General features: G+C 41.1%; 1 protein-coding gene across 2 annotated transcripts; it reads left to right on the top strand.

Annotated features, from left to right (window-relative positions):
- Positions 1–69: 69 nt before the first annotated feature.
- On the top strand, positions 70–6385 carry ARL16 (ARF like GTPase 16). Of its 2 annotated transcripts, XM_078155862.1 has the most exons (5): positions 70–170; positions 325–382; positions 2844–2957; positions 5330–5445; positions 5576–6385. In XM_078155862.1, exons 1-5 carry the CDS (start codon positions 154–156, stop codon positions 5745–5747), a joined length of 477 nt encoding a protein of 158 aa, XP_078011988.1. In that variant the 5' UTR covers positions 70–153; the 3' UTR covers positions 5748–6385. The 2 variants fall into 2 exon arrangements, with proteins under 2 accessions (XP_078011988.1, XP_020856503.1); XM_021000844.1 differs by lacking the exon at positions 70–170 and having other exon boundaries at positions 177–382.
- Positions 6386–11530: the final 5145 nt, after the last annotated feature.

Raw genomic sequence — 11530 nt, 5'->3', positions numbered from 1 at the left:
GGTCGGAAGAGAGAAACACTCGTCCAATGAGAGTGTTCGGGGCGGGGCGGGAGCGTAGGGTACTTTGTCACTACGGCGACCCGGGTGGGCCGAAACGTCCGGTCCAGGCATGTGTCTCCTTTTGGGTGCCACTGGAGTCGGGAAGACTCTGCTATGAAGCGGCTACAGAATATCCTTATCGAGCGGCCGGGACGGAGGGAGGGGGAGCCAAAGATGAGGCGGGGCTCGGGCGATGCCCCGGACCCCGTGGGGCCTCGGGGCGTCTCCGCCGCCCACCCCTCCCAGCTCCACCCTCTCCTATTCTTCCTTAATGCGACCCGCACAGCTGAGCTCCCGGAACGGGAAAAGTGACCTTGGTGACCCACCCCCCACCCAGCCCACGGTAGGTGGTCAGCCCGCCTGGAAGGGACCTTACTTAGGTGTCGTGGTGGAAAGAGCGCTGGACCTGGATCCAGGAAGACAGACCTGACTCAGACACCAAGCTGTGTGACCCTGGGCAAGTCACTTAAAAAAAAAAACCTGTCTGCCTCAGTTTCGTCATTTCTAAAATGGGAATGATAACAGCACCTACCTCCCAAAGTGGTTGTGAGGATCAATGAATTTTGCACGATCCAAATGCCCCGTGTTTTTATTAGAAATCACCAATCAGCAAGGATTTATTAAGTACCTACTATTTGCCAAGCGCTTTGCTATACACTGCTAATAAAAATACATGGAATGAAACAATCCCTATTAACAAGAAGCTCACCTAGTAGGAGATATAAGGAAGATACATAGAGATATCCAGCCACATATTTACACATACATTTATGTTTATGTATATGTATATGTGTGTTAATGAACATGTATTGTGCACGTGCATGTATGCTTGTACCTATACATGCATGTGGATATGCATATTGTACATACACCCCAGAAATGTCTCCTGTACCTATACATGCATATATATATATGTACATAATGTGTGTATGCATATACATACGTGAATTTGTATCACGTACACATATGCAAACTGTACATGTACTTTGTGTGTATGTATACATATATGTTTATGAATGTGACTGTATATACATACGTAAATATATAGTTGTATCTATCCATACATTTATATATATAAGCATATGGAGAATAAAAACGAATAAAGTAGTTTGAGGTGTATGTGAGCAGTTGAGGAAATCAGGAAAGTTGCATGTTGAAAGGCACCTAGGTGGAGCAAATCCAGGAAGATTTATCTTCCTGAGTTCAAATCTGGCCTGGGACACTTACTAGCGGTGTAACCCTGGGCAAGTCATAACCCTGTTTGTCTCAGTTCCTCATCTGTAAAATGAGCTTGAGAAGGAAATGGCAAACCACTCCAGTATCCTTGCCAGGAAAATCCCCAAAGTGAGTCACAACTGAAAAATGACTGGACAACAGAAAGTGGTATTGGAACTGAGTGTTGAAGGATTGTGTGAGATGGAGGTGAGCAAGGAGTGTATTCTAGTCATGGGAACAGCCCATGGAGATCCAAGATGGAATGTTGTATGTGTGAAGAACAAAAAGGCCAGCTTAGCAGTTATGCAGAGTGTGAGAATAATGTCCGTTGAGATTGGAAAGATAGGTTGGGGGCAGATTGTCAAGGATTTTAAAAGGTAAACCGATTAGCACAATGACCAACCTTGATTCCACAGGAAAGATGATGAAGCAAGCTACCCACCTTCTGACAGAGAGGTAAATGGACTCAAGGTATAAAATTATATATATTTTGTGGACACCACCTAATGTGGGAATTTGTTTTGCTTGACTGCAGAAGGTTTTGCTTATGTTCTGTTTTTTCAGTGAGGGTTGATGGAAAATAATATAGATTTTTGTTAATTGAAAAAATAATTGTTTTAAAAAGATATGCAGATTTTATCCTACAAGCAATAGGGAGCCACTATAGTCCATTGAGTAGGAGAATAACAAGGTCAGATCTGCACTTAAGGAAAATCATTTTGGAGCAGTGTAGAGGATGGATTGAAATGGGGAGGGGGTGTAGAGGAAGGCTGTTGCAGTAATCTAGGCAAGAGGTGATAAGGGCATGAACTAAGATGTAAGCTCTGTGAGTAAAAAGAAGCAGTTGGTTGTGAGAAATGTGTAAGTAAAAAAAAAGGGAGTGGAGTGGGGCAAGATTTGGTGATTAATTGGATATGGGGTATGAGGGAGAGTGAGGAGTTGAGGTAACACCAAGTTTGTGAACCTGAAAGGCTGAAAGTGTGATATCACCATATTTCCCATACTGAAATTTGTAGGAAGGGTGGGTTTGCTGGGAAAAAATGGCAGGCTGAATTTGAGGTATTTCTGGGACATCTAGTTTGAATGTCAGCTAGGCAATTGGTGATCAGGGAGTAAAGCTCAGGGATGCAAATAGGACTGGATTGTAGATCTAGGAGTAACAATAGTAATAATAATAACTAACATTTACATGTTCTGTTGTGCCAGGCACTTTACAGAAATTGTCTCATTTGATCAAGTGTCTGAAGCCAGATTTGAATTCAGGTCTTCCTGTCTCTAGGTCCAGCACTCTGTTACACCATCTAGCTGCCTCTGTCTTCATGGAGATGACAATTAAACCCATGGAAGCTGGTGAGGTCACTGTGTGAGAGTGTACAAAGAGAGAGAAGTAGAGAACCTAGAACAGAGACTTAGGGACACCTACAGTTAGGGAGCATGATAAGGATGATGAGCTAGCAGAGGGCACTGAAGTGCTCAGGGGACAGGAACCATGTCTGTTTAGTTTCTGTCCTAGTGTCACATGGAGTCGAACATTTGAAAATGATTTGCTTTCCCCCCCATTTGCATTGAGTTTTTTTTTCCTTCCACAGGTGGGTACTGATCTCACTGACATCATGGCTCAGAGAAAGATAACTATCCGGGAACTTGGGGGATGCATGGGCCCCATCTGGTCCAGTTACTATGGAGATTGCCGCTCTGTGCTGGTGGGTCACAGTCTGTTAGACTTCCTTTAGGGAAGTGTGTCCTACTTCTAGTTTCATCTTCGGTCCTGTGTGGAATGGAATTTGATCCTTTGGTGACTCTGGATTAGGCTACAAAGTCTTTGTTAAATTTTCCTTCTCTTGGAAAAATATGATTTTTTCAGTATCTCAAAAGGATTTAGGGCTCAGGCTATGCATGTGTGTATATGTCTGTTTCTCTGTGTGTGTGTATGTATATGTAAATGTATCAAGAAAGTGAGAAGCTGCATGTCTTAGAGAAAGGGAATAGGTAGTCCTGTACCACAGCAGTTCTCAAACTTTTTAGTCTCGGGGTCCTTTTACACTCTTAAAAATTAGTGAGGAACACACCCCCCCAACACACCAAAGAACTTTAGTTTATGTGGGTTATATTTATCAGTGTTAACCATATTAGAAATTAGAATGTCTTAGTATTTTTTATCTCAGGGACCCCTGAAGGTTCTTGGGAATCCCCAGGAGTTCCCAAACCACACCTCTCAGTACCCAAGGCAACTCTGTAAGACTAGAAGTTATAGGTGAGCTGCACATCTTTATGGTAAAAGGAATTTATGTACTTAAGATTGCTCTACACAGATGAAATCATAGGTCTGAGCTTTTTCTTTTAAAAAAAGAAAAAAAAAAGCTTATTGTGACCAGAGTAGAATATTTGGCTCTGGCTCTGTTGACCTGCAGTCTGTAAACTTGGGGGGGGGGTTATTAATTTATTTTGATTTATCAACAATCACTTCCATAAGCTTTTGAGTTTTAAATTTTTCTCCCCTCCCTCCCTCCCTGCCTCCCTCCCCAAGAAGGCATGCAATCAATATAGGCTATACATATATATTCTTATTAAACATATTTTCACATTAGTGATGTTGTAAGTAAGAATTAGAATTAATAGGAGGAACCACCAGAAAGAGGAAACAAAACACAACAGAAGAAAAACAATAACAAATAGTATGCTTTGATCTGCATTCAAACTCCATAGTTCTTTCTCTGGGTGTGGATAGCATTTTCCATCATGAGGCTTTTGGAGATGTCTTCGATCCTTGCATTGCTGAGAAGGGCTAGGTCTATCAACGTTAGTCATTGTATAACATGGCTGTTGCTGTGTACAACGTTCTCCTGGTTCTGCTCACTTCACTCAGCATCAAACCATACAAGTCTCCACACGTTTATCTGAAGTCAGCCTTCATCATTTCTTATAGCACAATAGTATTCCATAACATTAATATATCACATTCACAATTATGATAACTGTGTCTTTCTCTTCATCCTTTCTCCACTCCCCTCCCCCCCTTTATGCTTTTCTTTCTCCTTTCTCCTTTTCCCTCCTCACTAATGTTTTGCTTTTGATCACCATCTCCCTCAGTCCCACCTCCCTTCTATTAGCCCCCTCCGTTTTCTTTCCCCTTTTCCCTCCTACTGCCTATAGGGCATGTTAGATTTCTATACCTAACTGATTATGTTATTCCTTTCTTAAGCCAGATCTGATGAGAGTAAGGTTCAAACAATGCTCATCTCCCTCCCTTCTTTCCCCTCTAACTGTAATAGGTTTTTGTGCTTTTTCCTGTGATGTAATTTACCCTTGTCTGACTCTTCCTTTCCTTTTCTCTCAGTACATTTTCTTAGATCAGATTAATTCACTTACTTGGATCCATTTAACCTTACTTGATTAGATTTTTTTCATCATTATATCAAAGTCAATTTATACCCACCTCCTTTATGTATACCCCTTTTACTTTTTAAAAAATATTTAATATTTGATATAATTTCTTTCCTTTGTAATCCTATGCATCTTATTTTATGTGTTTGAGAACATTATTCTGAGAAGGGGTCCATAGACTTAGCAACCTGACACAGGGTTCCATGACAAAAAAAAGATTAAAAACTCCTGATGAGGGGCAGCTAGATGGCATAATGGATAGAGCACCAGCCCTGGAGTCAAGAGGACCTGAGTTCAAATCTGGCCTCAGACATACAACACTTACTAGTTGGGTGACCCTGGGCAAGTCACAGTTGCCTCACCAAAAAGCAAAAAACCAAACAAAAAAAAAACTCCTGATGAGAGCATCATCAAACCTTTATCACTGCCTTTGTTCAGCCATCTAGGCATGTGTATGTTTGGTGTTCGCATCACATAATGAAGCCAGCCTGACCACTGACCATCTGTGATGGAAACCCAAGGAGTTCTTCAAAGCAAAGAAGCTTCCTGGACCCCTGACCTTTTCTTTGAGCTGTCGCTTTCTGCCTTGAATTATCACAAGCCCACATCTGCTTCTTGAGGATTGGCAGAGGCCCCATGGTCCCCTGTACTTGAGTGTTGTTGACACTAACAGGTTCTCTGTCTTCCCTAGTTCATGATTGATGCTTCTGACCCCACCCAGCTTTCCTTATCCTGTAGTCAGCTCCTGGGCATCCTTTCTGCAGAACAACTAGCTGATGCATCTGTCCTGATCCTCTTCAATAAGATGTAAGGATATTTGGGTGAAGAGAGAAGTTCGGGGCAGATTGCTGTTTGAGAAAGTGTGGGATAGGGTTGTCATTATAGATCAGATGCCTTATTCTCAGGGGTTGATTTTGTTTGTTTGTTTTGGCTACAGTGATATGCCCTGTTACATGACCCTGGAGGAGATGAAGGCCCTAATCAGACTCCCAGATATCATTGCTTGTGCCACGCAGTGCATCACTACAGCAGAAATCAGTGCCCGGGATGGCACTGGTCTGGCAGCTGTGCTGCGCTGGCTCCAAGACACCCATAAAGCCATCAGCTGATTGAGGGGTGAAGAAATATAGGTGACATTTCTTTTTGAGACAGAAGAACAGAGAAGGCGTGGCCTGTAGGGCTTTGTCCTCAGGGCAGAAATGCCCATGCTGAGCCACTAGAAGATGATTAAGGTGGGCCTAAGCTCAACTGACTGAGTTAGCAGGCAAATGGAGGCTGTTTACAAGGCTTGGAAGTCTCTGGTAGCTGAACTGCAAACTGAAGATCTGACCACAGCATTGAGAGGATGTTTTGGACAGCTGGGTCACCCCTTGGAAAAGTCATTTAGTATTCCTAATGCTGCCTTTGGAAGATTATACTACTTCTCGGTCTTTGATTCTCCAGTGTAGTTTGCTGGCCTCTCTCTGGCCCAGATAAGGCAAACATCCCACCTCCATCCCCCTACCTCATCCCACCCCAGAAGCTGAAGCAGCATACAGCCACCTGGATTTGGCTTATTGATAATTATCTGGGCTCTACTTTTCTATTCAAATGTCAGAGGCCTATGTGATGGGTCTGCCATCAGGCAGGTGATATAAATTTTATGGGAGTAAAGCCTAGATTTTTTAATGAAGCATGTATATTTATTTAGCATTTCATGGTTGACTGAGAATCACTGTATAATAAAACTCTTAATAATTTGAGTTCATATTATGCTTTAAGGTTTACAAAGTGCTTTACGTATCTGGGTACATACAAGCTCCTTCAGGATGGGGATTGTTTTTATTATAGTATCCCTAATCCAACAAGTGGTTTGCACAGATAAGATGCTTAATACTGTTTTAAAAAATTGAACGATAGCCCTATATTATTGCCCCCATTTTATATATGAGGCAAACTGAAGTTCAGAAATGTTAAATGATTTGTCCCAGTTTCATAGCTAGCAGTTGTCAGTATTTGAATGCACTGACTTCCACTCCATTACACTTTCTACTACAGCATGCCACCTATACAAACGTCCTCCTTTGTGGAAGACTTAAAAGCTGTGATTCCTAAAATTGGAAATACTCACAGAAATCGCAAGTCCTTCCTATCTTCCCTATACAAAAAAATCTCCCTGGTGTTCAGTGTTAGGAAATTTCTAATCTCCCGAGGCAGTTCATTCAGTTGTTGGGACAGCTCTAACTGTTAAGTACTACTGTTACTTCCTTAAGTTTATCTCTTTAGAACTTTCACCTTCTGGTCCCAGGACTGCTTTCTGGAGCTCTGTGAGATATCTGCACCCTTTCCCACAAAATAGCCCCTGAAAACATTTGAAGCACTTTAACATTCCTGCCACTTGGTCATCCCTCTTTTCCACTTAATCTTCTCATCTTAAAGTTAACTATCAACAAAGGACATTAATAAACATTTAAGCACTTACTAGGTGCCAAGCACTGTGCTAACCACTTTCAAGGTTACACATCCCTCAGGTCTTTGCTGTGACTTGATCTTTCCTGGAGATTTCTTAGGCTAGATACTTAATCCTTTTTGTATGTCAAAGGTTATGGACCAGAGTCTGGTAATAAATTTTCTCTGAATTTTTCCCACCATCTATTGGAAAGTCAAATTCCTTGGGCAATGAAAGGATTTGAGGCATCCCTCAGATCTGTTTCTGCTTCAGTTTGCTCAGAAGCAATTTGCTCGAGGACTTTGCCTCTCTTTATCATTTCCATATGTCCATTCTATTGAAGATAATCTTTATCAAATGGCAAATGATAAATGATACTAGGAAATATTGCCTGGCATTTCTTACAAGGTGATACAGACATATTGCAAGGTCATCCAGTTGGAACAGTAAGCTTTGCTGTACACCCTATCAGGAAGGATCATGGTATGACACTGCTGGGTGTCACCCCTGTGAACAAGCAATGCTAATTATAGTGCACATTTCTTATTGTGCATCCTTCCTTCTAGAAGAGAACCAATGACATCAAGAGGGTGATGACTTGCAAATGAATTGGACTTAAGTGAGGCAGGGCTATGCAAAGTCATCTGCTTCACTCTGTCCTCCAGTCATCAGAGTCCAGTGGCAAGACATAGGTCAGGGCGACTAGGGATGGCCCTGGATGTAGTGGGAGACCTTGGCCTTTTTAAGCCAAGGGCTTTCCCAAGTTTCATTTTGTCTGAGGCAACACTCATTCAGTAAACAAAAGGATAGGCAAGAATTGAGACAAAAGATGGCCTAGTTTGCCTTCATAAAAGAATCAATCAATCACATCTCTTGTTGGTAGGGGCTTTGTAGAAACTCTCATAGGTCAGCTAGGTGGCACAGGGATAGAGTGCCAGACCGGGATTCAGGAAGACTCATCTTCTTCAGTGCAAATCTGGCTTCAGACACTAGCTACGTGACCCTGGGGCAAATCACTTAACCCTGTTTGCCTCAGTATCTTCATCTGTAATGTTAGCTGGAGAAGGAAATGGCAAGCCACTTCAGTATCTTTGCCAAGAAAACCCCAAATGCGGTCACAGAGTCAGACAACTGAACAAGAAACTCTCATGGACAGCAAAGTAGTTTTCAGGAAGTTTCTGATTGTAGAACACAGTCCCTAGAGCATTTCTCTGAATACTAGAGAAACATCAAGCATATTGTCCTTCCCTCCAAGCTAAGCATTAAGGTAGATGAAAAGTTAGGCAATCTGAGAGCTCAATCAGTCTTCAGTAAGCAAAGTTCTCACACGGCCCTTCTCCTGTTTCATGGTCTGGCCTGATTTGATCATTCTTTGGGGCTTCATTGCAACTATTCTTTGTCAAAGCCTTTGGAGGAAGCAGGGGTAAGTATTTGATAGGGTCAGAGAGGGCCAAGGTCTAAGATACTCAGTAAGGTTTTTTATTTCATAGGGTTCAGATCAGTAATTCTGGACCCTTATGATTCACAATTCCTAACCATTATGGGCCCATGGACAGCACAAGATAGTCCACAAAAATTTTTACAAAGTAATCTTACACCAAGAAATTCAAGAATGACTCCTCTGTCCTGTTGTGCTAACACTATTCCAAGGGCTTATTGGCTGCTAAAATCTGAGAGAGTCCCTGCTTGGTAAGGAGCTCTGACTCGCATCACTTTCTAAACCCTAAGTCAGGGATGGCGAGCCCACCAGTGAATTTGGAGAAATGTTGGCCATCATGCTAAACTGTACTTTTTGTACTTTGCCAAGTGAGGAGGAGAAGGGAGAAGCAGCAGTGATCAACCATACCCAAAAATCAAAATCATGGAAATTTGGCTGTCCTACTTTGTGGAGTAATTTTGAAACTGTTCCTAAACCTCAGTGTCCTTTAATAATTTAATTTTGTGATTTAATAATTCCCAGGCATACAGTACGTATTAGGTTTAATGCAAATCACATAATAAAATACTTTCTTTGCCAGAGGATTTTCAATAGAGGGTGTGAATAAATCTAAGGCAGGAAGTAACTGTTTGTTCCCATTTGGAACAAGGTATAGGGCAGAGGTGGGGAACCTTTGGCCTCAAGCCACATGTGGCCCTCTAGGTCCTCAAGTGCAGCCCTTTGACTGAATCCAAACTTCACAGAACAAATCCTGTTAATAAAAGGATTTGTTCTATAAAACTTGGACTCAATCAAAAGGCTGCACCCGAGGACCTAGAGGGACACATGTGGCCTCGAGGCCACAGGTTCCCTGCCCCTGGATAGGGTATGTAGATTCAAGAAGGGTGGACTGAGTTATCTGGTTGAGTATACAGTTTCATATTCTGCAAATGAAGCTGGGCAATTTTTCTTAATTTAGAATATGTGTCTTCCTTGAAGAAATTCTCAGGTCGAACAAGATAGTCTAATGTGTCCAAAGAAGAATATGGAATATAGCACCTGAAGCAAAGAAATGCACGGAGCCACTTAGCTATAACCAGCAGCTTAGATAGCTTAGGGCTAGAGATGGGTGTCAAAAAGACTATTTGCCTCAAGATGTCTGTGGTTATTCCTTTATAAACTCACTTTATCAGCGATAATGAGGTGATACAGTAATAATTAAGGTAAGTGAATTTCATTATTAAATGAAATATTTAAAATTTGTGAAACCTATGATCTTGTAACAAAAAAAATCTATTTTCAGAGGCTTCAAAATTCCTCAGTCATGTCAATATTTTCATTGTCTTGTCAATTCTAGTACCACAATATAGCTCATCATTCTTTCCTTTCCCACTGTAATCACCCAATGTAAACTTTAATCTCATTTTACCTAGACAATACACCGCTATAATAGCATCCTAATTGGTTTTCTTGTGTCTGTTCTGTCCCTTTTCTAATCCATACTTCATGTATCCATCCTGCACGTACCACTCAACACATTAAAAATGTGATACTTAAATATCCTTCATGGCTCTCTGTTGCCTATTGGATAAAGTATAAACTACTGATGCTAGCAATCAAGATCCTAAATAATCTGACTGCAATTTACCTATCTGCCATTTTTATCCTGCTCTTACCACAGTAACCCACACTTCACTCTCCATACCTAGGAAAATCCTTGAGTAAGAGTGAACCTTACTAGGAGTGGTTGACTCACTAAGATTAGAGTCCTGTGTTTTATCTATCTTCATATTTGTAGCACCTAGCAGGCAAGTCAATCTGTTTGCTGTCCTCTCAATTTGCTCATTTCTGCTTTTATATCTTTTCCCATGCCATTCTTCTACTTAGAACGTGCTCCACTCTTCTGATAACCCATGTTCATCACTGGCTTCAAGACTATCTTCTCCAAGAAGCTTTCTTTAAATTAATTTCAACCTACGCTCATTACTTCTTTATCCTCAGCATTTAATCATTTAATGTATATTAGATCATTTTGAACTTAGTCTATTGTTTTATAATTATTCTCTTATCCTTCAAAGATATATCCCTTATTTAAAACTAGATGATAAGTTCCTTTAGGGCAGGGATTTTCTGTTTGATCGGCCAATAAATCTCTATATGGTAAGTACTCAATAAATGTTAGTTTAACTTTGGTAATTCCATAAAAAATGCATTCTGCTTAGGCAAGTGGACAATTTAAAGAGGTGAACAGCTTCACTGATTTCATCATAATCTCCCAACCCTCATTTTAGCCAATTGTTTCAAACTCCTTCAAGGCTGTTTTTGAGTTGCTAACAGAAAGTAAAATTGAAATATTTTAGTTTCATCTCCTTTCAGTTCCTTAAAACGGGCTCTGATGGAAGTTCCAATAGCTAGGAAATATCCAAAGGCAGGCAAGAAGAGGACAAGAAATAAAGCACTTGATTGAATCAATCAATAATATTCTTTAGGTAGTGTGCTAAGCTCTAGGGGTATAAAAAGAGGCTAAAGATAGCCCTGCCCTCAGGGAGCTTACCTAATGAAGGAAACAACATACAAATATATGCAAACTATATACAGGATAAATGGGAAATAGTTAACAGAAGGAAATGACTAGAATTAAGAGGGATTAGGAAGAGTACTTATTGGGGAGTAAGAGAACTAGAAAGGTAGGAAGAGGGTAGGTTATAAAGGCTTTGAACACCAAACAGAGCATTTTGTATTTGATTCTGGACATGATAGGAAGCCACTAGAGTTTATTGAGTAAGGGGTGACATGATCTGACCTGTATTTTAGGAATGTGAATGGAGGATGGATAGGAACGGGAGAGAATTGGAGCAGGCAGCCCTAACAGGAGGCTATTACAATAGTCCAAGTGTGAGATAATGGGGGCCTGCATAGAGTGGTGGCAGTGTTAGAGAAGAGAAAGGGGCATATTCAGGAGATGTTGCAAAGGTGAAATCAACAGGATAGGAACAGTTTGGATGTGGGAGGTGAGAGATAGGAGTCAAGTATGATGCCTACATTGT

The sequence above is a fragment of the Phascolarctos cinereus genome, unplaced genomic scaffold (assembly GCF_003287225.1).
Source record: "Phascolarctos cinereus isolate Bilbo 61053 unplaced genomic scaffold, phaCin_HiC Scaffold_5;HRSCAF=322, whole genome shotgun sequence".
In the NCBI taxonomy this organism is placed as follows: domain Eukaryota; kingdom Metazoa; phylum Chordata; class Mammalia; order Diprotodontia; family Phascolarctidae; genus Phascolarctos; species Phascolarctos cinereus.
This window is presented reverse-complemented; position numbering and strand designations above follow the sequence as displayed.